The following is a 13204-nucleotide window of genomic DNA, read 5'->3' as shown; positions in this document are numbered from 1 at the left end:
GTCCTGTAAGATAATTTAAATAGCTCTCTCTGTTGCAATGTCCAAATTTATTCAGACTGTTAGAACATGATAGGCTATAAACGCCTCCAAAGTCTATGGTTGGTACAATCTAATTCAAAATATTAAAAAAATCTTCAGAGACTTTCAAGACTGTATCCATTGTAAAATATAACTTGTAAACAAGAACATGATGTTATATTACTTACTGTAATCAATAAATGAGTTAGAATAAGTAGTCTTTGAAACACTGTTCCAGGAGGCACTCAGTTTTCCTGTTTGGCTTTCAAATAATGCACACTTCTATGCATTACCTACTGATACCCCTGAACATTCACTTCCTAAGCTGATCCTGGATGTTCACATGCAGCAAATAAATGAACATTTGCAGCTATCATACCATGCTAGTGCTGGTTTGTGTAGTTATTTAACCATCTTGCTACATTTTTTCTTTATATATTAAGTGGAGGGGGAAAAAACCAAACAGCTGATATTATAAAAACTACTGGTCTCTAAATTTAACACAACTGAGACAAGAAGAGAAAATCAGGAGGAAGGAGAAAGCTTTAGCTTCACCTGGGCACTTGCTCACAGGACTTAAACCAGCTGATTGTGTTCAACTGAGAAAAAGGGCAAATGCAGAGAACATGCAGAAAACATTAGAAATAAATTATCTAAGATTATGTCTAAAAATGAAGCATAATTGGAATTCCAGAATGACTTGCAATCTCTACAACTCCTCCCTTATTTTAGCCCATCGTCTTTTGAAGAACTAATACATTTTTAGAAATATACTGAATATGATATGAAAGTAACATCCCGTGCTAAAAAAGAAAAAAACTGGTCCAAGAGCAGTTTTTGTGTTTATTGAATGATTGTGTATGTATCTATATGAATGAAGATTAGAAAAAACTGCCTTGGCAATTAATAAGTGCAAACCAAGAAATTAAATAGTAATCCACAGCAAAAGTTGCTACACAAGAGACGTTTATTAATGTTCTGTTGTATTTACAGCTTTAACATAGCAAACCAGGGTGAATTACCACTTGGCAGAAAGCACGTCACTCTACATTTATAACACATTGGTCTCTGCTAACACATTGTAAAAGCAAGTAGTACAGTATGTTAGGGATCATCTCAAAAGTTCCACGCTAATTCTTTATTTGCTCCTAGTACCTAATCCCCTCTCTACTCCTAGCCCCTGGCCTAATCATCAGGAGACAAAAGAAAAAGAAAAAAGGGGGCAGGGATTCCAATCATATAGAAAGTGTCGAGAATTGCAATTTATTAGTCATTATGCTGCATTTGTCCTTGTCCTTTCTATTTTACACAATGACAACACCTTTACAATCCCTTAGGTACACAACACAGAATAAGGTACTGCAAAATTAGAATACAGACTATAAGAAATTAATACTTATTTTTTACCAATTAAGAACATATTCTTGACCACACTTTAAATGTATTTTGCACTATGATTTTGCTTCCAGGTGTTCACAGTACAATTAAATAAATTTCTAGATTAATTTTAACAGCAAAATGGATTATGTGCAGAAATGCAGTCATAACAAGTTTTTACTTTTGAGAAAACCCCCTTTTTAAATGGCCAGCATTATACATATCTTACACTAAAATATTTAATTCCAAATTCATTTTGAGATGGAGGATGAATAAAAGCAAGATTGCCCCCTACTGACTACAGGGACAAGGCTCATGCTATTTAAAATGACTACAAACAATAGATAAGGCATTATTAATACATCACAGACTTGACTGCGAGAGCTTTTTCAAACATTAACCACTAATGATTCAATGATTACAGAATTTTGCATTAACTATTAAAATTTTACACCTAGGAACAAATAGAGAGAAATGATCTTTGTCAACAGTACTTTATTTTTTTAAAGCAGGTGATGATTCCTCTGTGTTCCGCATCTTGATTCACTTCCTGCAGGTGTTCTCTTGCTTCTTGGGAGAGAATTCATAAATGCAGGAAGGCCTTCGCCAGAAAACATCTGCCAGAGAAGGATATTGAATATTGGAACTCTGGTTAGGTTGTTATTTTGGCTAAAAGAAGGATGTAGTCACAAAAGAAGGCAGGATGTTTGGAGACATGAGTACATTTTAACATAGCTTTAAGATTACTATACACTGACATCATAATATTCAAAAAACATTACATTTTTGGTTCTTAAAGTTATCAAGGTCTCCAGAACTAGGAAAGACTTCAATGCTTTCTCTAAATCCCATGAGGTCAGGGATCTCTCTCTCTCTCTAAACCTAACACACGAACAGAATTCAAGGAGCACTGCATCCCACACTTAACACCAATGGCAATGACTGAAACTTGGGGACAAAGAGACAGCAGAATCCAAATGCGTAGGTAATTTTCCAAACACACTTGAAGCTGTTTACCCTGCCAGATCTCACATGAAAGATTTCCAATAAGGATGCCAGTGATGTCATGCTATCCTTGGAGCACAGCAAAGTTAGAAAACAGCTGTAAACTCATAGGAACCACAGGTACTTCTTCCCAATAATTAGGGGAAAAAAAGTTACTGTATTTTGGGAGAGGTATCTCTGGTAGACAAAAAAAGTGTGTGCAGCCCCTATTCTATAAAGCAATTTATATGACTGACATAAATACTCTCAAAACAATGTCCATCTATTTATTATAAATGCAATTTGCATATAACACTTTGATGAATTTTTGTATTGGCATATAAACTGGTTTGGTTCTCATGGAAAAAATACAAATAACTCCCTGTATTAGTGTCAAAAAAAATACTCTAAAGAGATACATTATTGATGTATGGCAAAACCAATACAATATTGTAAAGTAAAAAAATAATAATAATAATAAAATTAAAAAAAAAGAGAGATACATTAACACTTAACAAAAGCTTATTGAGAAACTATGTCATGGTACCCTACACCAAGTGAAAGTTGGATGGGCTCATACCTAGGCCCTTCCATCTTTCAAAATTACTGCAAAAGCCACAAGCAGCCCTTTTATAGACCGATTAGACTACTGCATACATCTTTAAAAAGTTGACAAGATGCAGAGAAGCTACAACTCTGGAAGAAATCAACATATTCTTTTTGAACATTAATATTTTCCCAAACTCCAAATTCACTTGGTGTTTTGATCTGAAGCAAACCAATGATAGTGATATAAGAGCAACTCTTCTTTAGGGAGATTTCAGAATGTGCAAGGACAAAGACACAAGAATATAAGGATTCCTGAAGCCAAGTAGAACCAAAAATAAAATCTGTCTGGTAGGCATAAGACAAATAGAGATTTCTGCAATGAGGCTAGTTAGACTCATTACAAGCCTAAGTAAATTCACTTTTATCAGTTACCATTAATAAATAAAAATTGATATAATAATTACTATTAGGTCAAAACACTAGAGTTTTGCAAGAATATGAGATACAGTCCAGATAACTACCAGGCCACTTAGTTCACGCTATGTGCATGGAGATAAGTTAGTTTTAGCAGATCCCTCAAAGTCAGAGCCACCCAAAAGACACTAAAAAATCCATTAAGAGGTCCTACCTACTGTATAGCAAAAGGAACACTATTCAACATTCTGTAATATCCTATATGGGAAAATAATCTGAAAAATAATAGATATATGTGTATGTATAACTGAAAACAACACAACATTGTATATCAACTATTCTCCAGTATTAAAAAAAAATCCATTAAAAGGTCCTAGATAGGTCTACTGATGGGTGATCTCATTCATCAAACAAACTCCAAATGAAAAAGATTGCTATAGAGGCATTCACTGCTCTCTACAACTCAGGCCTGTTGAGATCAATTTGATTCACAGGTTGCTAAAAAAACAATGATGGAATGTAAACTGGAAAAGAGACAGGTTTTAGGGACTTTGAATATCACCACTAAGCTTTAGATTGGATCACTTAAGAAACAAGGGAATCCAACAGCCTACACAATTTCTTCTTGGACCCTGTGTGATTTTTTTTTTAAAGCAAAAATTCCACTGGCAATATTTTCTACTGTCTTGCTACTTTACACAGCCCAAATAAGTCAAACTAACCTGAGGTGAATTGGAAATAAAGATGTATTAAGGAGGAGGGGGAATATTATAGAAAAAAAGAAAATGAAAACATTTATCATCATATGCAAAAAAGGTAAGATATCTGATGCCTAGAATGTATAACTCACCAGATCACAGCAATTGCTATCTAATTATGAAGGGCCCCATCTCATTAATGCTATCAGGGCTTATACACTTTCTTCCCCTCCTATTTCAGAAGTAGTGAAGGTAACATATTTAAGATCCATTATACTTTGTATATATAAGTACTTTTGGAGTAGTGTTAGATATCAGGCTAACTGTGTTACCACCTTATAGTTACTATGTATAGCTAACTCCTCAATTATCTGGCGGTATCAGAGGAAGTGAAACTTGATGAAAATTTACTTTCCAGTTAACTGGTAAATAAGATAAAGTATGGACACTTTATATTTTTGACCATTTCAGATAAAGATGTTTCTAAAAGGGATATGTTTCTTTTCATACAACATAGAAGGAACATATTGTTTTTCCTGCTTCCTCATAGTCACACACCTCTTGATGCCACTGTGCCTCGCTCTAGCAGTGTCTTTTGGCTTTTCTTGCTGTGAGGCAGGAAACCAGATTTCCTGTATATGCTTAAATGAGCTCCAGAAGGGAACCCAAGAGCCACCCTATGACAGTAGTATATGAGCTTTAGTGTTCAGCTCTTATAATACCTACTATGGCTGGTAAGAAAGAAGATCTTTTGAGGGTATTTCCAGGTTTGTCTGTGTGTATCCCATATTTTGGGCAGCCTTGTGTGTGTGTGTGTGTGTGTGTACACTGTATTTTGGGCCGTCTAAATAGAAAAGTCACTATTCTTATACATTTTTCTAGTACAATGCCAGACCTTAGCATGGGAATTGAATTATTTTTATCTACAGCAAAGTTATTTTAGCAATTTCCTATCTGTGGCTTTCTGGCAAAAGTAAGCCCACAGCTAGCTTTTAACTAGTGATACCTCCAGTAAAGAAAGTAAGAGGTCTCAGTGAAAGAAAATCTTCATATCTTACACAATGGTTTTCTACCACATCTTCAAGCTAAACTAAATTTCCTCTGAACTAGAGAAAGAAAACATTCTATTTTTGGTTCTGGATGAACAGTTCCTACCTGTGTCAATGAATAAAGGAAATTCAGTCCCATGGGATATTATAACTTTGTGGATTCCTTCTGGGGATACTGAAAATTAGTAAGGAAGTCATTAAAATTCTAAATGCTGCTCTAAGTCTCTAAACCCCTAATTTAGAGCTCTGAGTCCTCTAGGCATGTCAGGGATGATTTCAAATCAACTAGGATATCAAAGTCAGACAGGAAAGCAACGAAACCCCATTATGCCCTCGACTGAAACACCTCTAAGTTTCCGACAACTCCTAAAGCACTGTAATGGTTCTGACTCCCAAACACAGAGCACCAGGTCTATAATACCCCTTCACAGCTCCAACGCCATTACTGCTTAACTAAGGGCTGCCTGCTTCAAATCATAACTCTAAAGGCTCGTTGTTTTACATTTAGAATATACCCATAAAACATTTCAGAAATTTTAGGAAGTCAAAACAATAACAACAAATTTTACAACAGGAAAACTGCCAAGTTCAGGCTTTCTCTCAACTTCCATTGTCACATCAACCTGTCCTGTATTAGATGCAAGATAAAGAAGGTATGCATCCCCTAAGGAAGCCAGAAGTTGCCTTCAACCAGATGAATGAAGTGACCAGACAGAGGTGTGGCCTCAGTCATTTAGAAATTCAAAGCCACCAATACACCAGACCTACAGAATCTGTGAAGGAAGGAAGGCAGAGAGGGAGGGAGCGATCTGTCCTCTCAGGGTATTGTGGGCACCAGTGGATGAGGGGAACTGTGGAGGTGGGTTCAGAAGCTCATCATCAGGAGAACTGTGACTACACCAAAGACTTAACTTTGAACCTATGGTAGGTAAGAGTTAAAGCTAAGGATCAGAAGTAACTATAAATTATAATCAGACACACAGAAGGAGAAAGAAGATGACAATGGTAACTACATAAACTACTAAAACCACACAAAACATCTGACTAGCCTCTTAAAGTTAGGATGTAACAGAAACATCACAGGGGTTAGGGCCCAGGTGAGCGTGTCAATGTCCATCTGCACCCAGCCTGTGTAACCCAATTCAAATTCAGGACACACCACCTCTCACGACATTTTAAACATGTAATAAAACATTCCTTTTCTTGGGGAAAAAAAAAACCAAAACAGTCATAAATGTAAGTGGTAATCTTAAAGACTAAACTGTCTCGCAAATAAAAGTACACACTCTTTTGAAGAAACTGACTTTAACCAAAAGAACATAGGTTCTTTACATGCTTTAACTTTATAAAAACGCCTTATGAATATACTCTACCACGCATGTATCTGAGCTTATCTGTCACTAATAACCTTTTGTTGTTTATACAAGCACATTGTACATGTATATGCACAAGTACATGTATAATGCTTAATTCAGTATCTGACATATTGAAAAGTTGGCATGCTTGAAAAATTTTTATTTCACTTATGAAGTTATCGTATTATTCTGTTGCTTAAAGACTTTCAACACCCTCTCACAACCTGGCAAATTAAATATGATAGATATTTTCTTTTCTAGAAGCATATAGTCTGAGACAACCATGAAATCTTCAAAACTGAGAATGCTACTCTGCATCCTAAGACCACAACAAATCTTCAAAATTGAAAACTCCACTCTTAGCATATGATTACTTACAAAAACTATGAAATAACCCAACAGCAAATACAGGCTCACATGGAATCAGCCTTGTGTTGAGCCAATATGTGACTGGGTTTAAAGGGCTGCTCTGTGAGTTCCACTGCAAATGAGCTTAGTGCTCAAGATATTTGAGAATGCTCTCAGCTTGACTTTTCAGCCTTAATCCTCAACACTCCTTTATGTTACAAACTGCTTCTTTTGAGCCAGCTGCATACTTCCCTACCTCTCTTCCTCTTCAACACTGCCTCAGGTGACTCTAAAAGGCTTCCCCACCCAACGTTTTCCGTATTATACTTTCTAGGTTTATCTCAAGGTTTATCTCAACTGTTACAACCTTCACAAATCCTTGCCTATGTCTCAACTAGCCTGGCTCTACCTGTCCTCAACAGTCTTAAGGAACAAAGAATCAGTTCCAAGGAGGCCCATCAGACCTTGTTACTAGAGACCTCTCTCTGGTGTACTCTTTCTCAAGATTCCCTGTCTCCTCCTTTTTGCAGCTGGTGATGCAAGATGGAGCCAGCCTCTGGGGAAACCCATGGGGGAACCAAACAGCCTTGGCAAGGCTTAGTCCTCCTGTTCTAGGCAGGGAAAAGGCCCTTTTCTCCCCTTCCTTTCTTTCCTTGGGTTTGACCCTCCCATCAGAATGGTAACATCAGGATGTGAACCTGAAGAAAATGCCCAGGAAAGTCCCTCATTGATTTTAGGAGATGGAAGCCTTGGTAGGCTTGTCAGTAGCCAAAAGGAGTTCCTCAAGTACTGTGGACTCTCCCAGCTCTGGATTTAGGGGCCCCACCAAACAGAGCTTAGTGATTAGGCCTGAAAGGTTCCTTCTCACTACTTACCTCTGGAACTAGTACAACCCAAACAGTGGCTTCAGGATTCATGATTCAAAGATTAAGGACCCTGAGTCCTAGTCAAATCTCTTCTGCATTGTCCAAACATGAGATAATGTCTCCTCTGGTAGTTTTTATAACTTGCCTTTTAAGATAGTTTTTTCATAGAAACACTCCTTACTAAACTAGAAACTAAAAGGCAAAGACTATGCCTTCCTTACTGTCTCTATATCCCCTACCACAGGTTGTTAATATTCTACTCTAAATGTGAACAGTAATCTACCCATGCATCACATGATTACACTGGGACTGGAATAAAGTTTTTTTCTTTAATACCTTTAATAAATAAAGAGAACTCTGGTCCTGGGGAGATTTGAGAAATTTTCTGGCATCTTCCGAACTTTTGCATAATTGATAAATCCTCTGAGAAACAGGAGAAAGCCTAATTTAAAAAAGAAAAGTCAAGAATGAGTTTATAATTCGCATATTAAGCCCAGTCCCCAGAAATATCCCTCCTGATACCAAATACTTCATTTTTCTGTTATCAGAAAAGCAATCAAAACATAATTTCCTCTAAAAATTTCAAAGGATTTGATTTTACACCAAGTTTTCTATTTCTCAATGAGAACATACAATCTCAAGAGCCAAAAAAAAGTCTCTTTTGCGCATTCATAATCTAATTTGTGTAAAAGAAAACAAAAAATAAGATGGGGCCAAACATTTACATCATTTACTTTTGGAAGTCTCACTGAGAAGCATCATCAAAACCTACTCTCCCTACCCACCCCAGGATCTTAGTTCCTCAACCAGGGACCAAGCCTAAGCAGTGAAAGTGCAGAGTCCTAACCAATGGACAGCCAGGAGTGCCAAAACCTTCTGAGCTCCCAAAAAGTATTCCAAGATAATTAACACGAAAAACAGAGAGGTTATAAACAGTGTTTTTCTCAAATAAAAAAATGTCATCCTTTCTTGTTATGGCTTCTTTTTTTTTCTGTCAACAGTACACAATGCTGTCCACTAGATGTCAGGCTGTCCTTACCTTTACAAGAATTCTGTCTCAACTCTAAATTCTATTTCTCTATTCTTAATTTAGGAGTCAGCAGGGAAGATGATGAGCTCCCTCCAGTGGTAGCTCACACACTGCTGGCCCTCCTCCTCCAGAGATGGCCCCTGGTCTTAAGACACATTTTTTTCAAATGGCTTTACAGAGCTATAATTTACATATCACAAAGCTTACCCATTTAATGTGTACAATTCACTGGCTTTTAGTAGTTAAAACTATAATCCAATTTCAGAATTCTTTATCGTCCCTAAAATTATCTGTACCCATTAGGTAGCCACTCCCCATTTCCTACCCTCCTCCCATCTCACCGGCTCTGAGCAATAACTTTCTTTTGGATATATTTTAAAATATACTCAAGCAGTGGAAGATGCTTTGCACTCAGTCAGAAATGATTTCTGGCAGCAACCAAGAGTCATCAGCACTGAGCACAGTGAAAACTACCCTGTTTGGCATCAAAATCATCGACAATACAACCTAACTCCAGTCAAAGGATGGGTGCCATGTGGGAATATAGGTCAGTTTTGCTAGATATTTCAATTTTAAAAAGGTAAAAAAATTCAGATATTTTATGTGAAAGTTCTTGGTTTTTATATGATGTGTGTGTTAAGTGTGTGTGTTAAATCACTCCAGTCTTGCCTAACTCTGCAACCCTATGCACTGCAGCCCATCAGGCTCCTCTGTGCATGGGATTTTCTAGGCAAGAATACTAGAGTGGGTTGCCATGCCCTCCTCCAGGAGATTTTCCTGACCAGGGATCGAACCCACATCTCATGTCTTCTGCATTGACAGGCAGGTTTTTTTTACCACTTGTGCCACCAGGGAAGCCCATTTATAATGACAACTAAAAAAATAACTTCTGAAAGTAACTATGGAACATACAAGTCACAACTACAGGCTAGATGTAGCTTATGAGCTACCAGCTCATAGACCTGGTCTTTGCAGGAAACCATCCCCCCTTAAAAAAAAAACCAAAAACAGTAACAACAACAACAACAAAAGATTCTCCCTGCAAGGAGTTCCAAAAATGACTCAAACATTGGATCCAAATGTATGAAGTACATCTGAAGTCTCACCATTTTCTGCTTACCACTAAGCAGTAAGACAGCAAGAATGATCAATTACAAAGTACTATAAACTCATCTCCCATGAAACTTTAATATAGGAAGGAAATCAGCCTATTAGATTTTTTAAAATTATCTATGTTGTCAACAATCAACCTAAAATTATGCTTAATGGCTCTTCTTTGGCTTATTCAGGATTTGCTTAGACTTTAGGCTTGGGAGAAGATGAGGAGTCAGACTTTCTCTTAAAGATACAGTCTGGAGAATAAGCAAGTCAAGGAACTACTTCTCTAAAGTGACTCCCCTGTAGGTTGTTTTTTTAAATTATTAAGTTTCTCAGTAATCAAGACAAGAAGTAAAAATCACTATGTCTCTTTCCTTGGAATGCTGTGACTAAGAGTAGAATAAAATGATGCTACTGGGGAGGTAGGGGATGGCATCATGAATGACTTGTATTCTCTAAGTAAAATTTAGAGTCATCAGTGCATGACTCTGTTACCCAAGGCAAAGCAGGTAGGCCCTGAATATATGAAGCAGCTTTTGGTCATGGGCTCTACACTGTGCTAGCCAGACCCATTAGCAACCCTGGGAACCAAAGATCCAAACTGAGGAGATAACAAAAAGACCTGAGACAGAAGAAATGTTAGGATAGGAGAAAATGACGCCACAGAAGCAGAGTGAGACAATTATACCACCCTTAACAGCCACAAGATGCCCCTTCTATTTTCTTGTAGAATGATAGCAATGATGATGGTCTGCTATTGTATCATACAAATTTTCTCTACAAAGAATGAGGAAGCCAACAGTATTCACCACACTGCTCATTTCTTTAAGATGTCTTGGAAAAAAGTTACACTAATAAGTACAATCTTAAGACCAACTACCTGAAATGGCCGGTATGTTTAAAAAAAAAAAAATCTTATTCTCATCAAGAGCAAACTAAAGAATTCTGGACAGCCAATGGTGGTTCTTCCAGAAGTTATGCAAGACAATATATTTTCTGTTTTCTACTGATATATTCAACTGAAGATAGGCCACATACACTCATGAGTAGTTCAGTAGGTAACAGTATACCTATAAGCAGTTTGGGGTTGAGCTTGTGAACCCTTTGAGGCAATAACTCACAAGGCGGGAAAAAATCTAAGGACTATAAAAAGTCATCTTATTGGTACACCCCTCTGGCTACATGGAAAATGTGACAAGTGTGTATGGATGGGTTAGGAAAAATTTACCACCACTAAGAGACATTCTATAAATATGTATGTTACTCTGATGGTGATAACAGCCTAACCTTTGACATATTTTTAAAATTATACTTATTATCACTAATATATTACTGTATAGTAGTAAGTGAGATGAAGGTTTACTAAAAGTAATTTTACTTCTAAAATTTAACATAATCTTTTCTCTCCTTTGTCTTTTTTAAAAGCACTTACCTAGAACCAGGAACACCCACCAGAGCCAGTACTGACCATCAAAATATCCAGGGAAGTAAGTGGAAAACTGAAAAATAAAGCAAAATACTTTAGAGAACCTCTGCAGATATTATTTCACATTTTAGCTTAAGAGTTTACAAAACACAAGATTTTACCTTGTACACAAATGCTGTTGCTCATTTAGTCTTACAAAAACTTCTAAAAATTTAGTCAAAGTATTTTATATAGTACAGATTTGAAATGATTACAATATTTGCTAATAAACTTCCTTTCGTGGAAAAGCAATCTTGAAATATGGTAGCTTTCAGCTTTACATACACCTTGTTTTGAAAGTGCTCAAACCTGTTTGTTTTTTTAAAAATATTTTTCCTCTTTTAGAAATATGTCTTTTTTAAAAAGAAATTTTATTTATTTTTGGCCTTGCGGGGTCTTCGCTGCTGTGCAGGCTTTCCTCTAGTTGTGAGAGCTGGGGCTGCTCTCCAGTTTCAGCACACGGGCTTCTCACTGTTGCGGCTTCTCTTGTTGCAAAGCACAGGCTCGAGAGCACGCAGGCTTCAGTAGTTGGTGGCCTGTGGGCTCAGTAGTTGAGTCTCCCTGGCTCTAGAGCACACGCTTATTAGTTGTGGCACATGGGCTTAGTTGCTCTGTGGCATGTGGGATCTTCCTGGATCAGGGATCAAACCTGTGTCTTCTGCATTGGCACACGGATTCTTTACCACTGAGCCACCAGGAAAGCCCCAGAAATATGTCTTGATGATACTTTCATTTTGCTTACACAGTGCCAAACTCAACTATATTTGGCCTCCTTTCTAATGATCCCTGATTTTGTTCCTGCCCTTTCAGCCATGCCTTGACCTTGGAAGCTTTACCATGTACATGATGATAATCCCATTCCTTTGCCAGGGACTATATAGGACATGATACTATTGTGGCCAGTGGGAACTAAGAGCTGCGAGGAAAGCTTCTTAGCTCTTAAAAAGAAAGGGAGAGGAAATAGTTTCCTTTCTTCTGCTGAGCACTGTTGTGTTTCTGACGTGATGCCTGAAACTGCCATGGCCAGCTATACCAATAGGTTGAGCCACCTGTCGGCTGTCCTTGATATCAGTGAAACATTTAACTGACCTCCATGTCAGGACTTATTTTCACTGGAAATAAAATTTCCCCAATGTTTTCTAAGCCATTTTTGAGCTACATGTTCTGTTACTCCAAAGACCATCCTAATTGATAAAAGCTGATTAATTCTTTTAAAAATTTAGTAAAAATAAAAAGATTGGTAACTACTTTGATCTTGCTTTCTGTTGAAGACTAGAGCTTAGCACAGTTTGAGCATTCAAATAGTTTTACTTCTTGATTAATAAGATTTAGAGAAGGAATGAAAAACTTCTTTATGGCTTGAGTTCATAACCTAAAGACCATGTTTTAGGAGAGTATATGTTAGTTGTCTAGGAGAAAAGCCCATAATTTTTATCAGATTCTCAAAGGAACTTGGAATTCTAAAAATGTTAAAGGCCATAGAATAAATAACTTTGAAAAACTCTATGGCTCAGTCAACACCCATTAGTTTAATAATGCCAGTTTATGATAAACACCTTGCTTTTATATTATAAAGCTAACAATGGCAGTAAACTTATCTCAAATCAGAGGACACTTTAAGAAACTAGATCTTTTACAACTTTAAATTACTTCATGCAATTCTAACTAACTGGTAACTCCTACATCACTTAAGATCTCTCTCTTATTTACTTTAGAGATAAGGGCCCCTAATGGAGTAGGGCTTGTTGAACAGTTCTGGCTCTCCAAATATCCTGGCATAACCAATGATGCTACTTACAACCAATCTTGGAAGAGAGGAAGGTTGAGAGGGAGGAAGGAGGGAGAAAAGAATAGAGGGGAAGAGAGAAGAAGGACTCAAACTTCAGCAGCATGAATGAGAGAAATGTCTGCTTTTGATGAGATACCAGAAAGTTAATAGACCCTTATTATAAA

The 13204-nt window shown here is 37.0% G+C and overlaps 1 protein-coding gene across 1 annotated transcript in view; it reads right to left on the bottom strand.

The window, feature by feature from the left end:
* Positions 1-967: 967 nt before the first annotated feature.
* The window catches only part of NDFIP1 (Nedd4 family interacting protein 1), a 51052-nt gene continuing 38815 nt past the window's right edge, over positions 968-13204 (bottom strand). Inside the window, exons 6-8 of the mRNA XM_070792119.1 lie at positions 11219-11285; positions 7995-8100; positions 968-2012 (exon numbers count right to left, since the gene is read on the bottom strand). Of these exons, the coding sequence (XP_070648220.1) occupies positions 7997-8100; positions 11219-11285 (171 nt within the window). The 3' untranslated portion in view covers positions 968-2012; positions 7995-7996. The remainder of the gene's footprint in view (positions 2013-7994; positions 8101-11218; positions 11286-13204) is intronic.

The sequence above is a fragment of the Bos indicus genome, chromosome 7 (genome assembly GCF_029378745.1).
Source record: "Bos indicus isolate NIAB-ARS_2022 breed Sahiwal x Tharparkar chromosome 7, NIAB-ARS_B.indTharparkar_mat_pri_1.0, whole genome shotgun sequence".
Lineage (NCBI taxonomy): Eukaryota > Metazoa > Chordata > Mammalia > Artiodactyla > Bovidae > Bos > Bos indicus.
The sequence above is the reverse complement of the archived record's forward strand: the minus strand, read 5'-3'. Positions and strand labels throughout refer to the sequence as shown.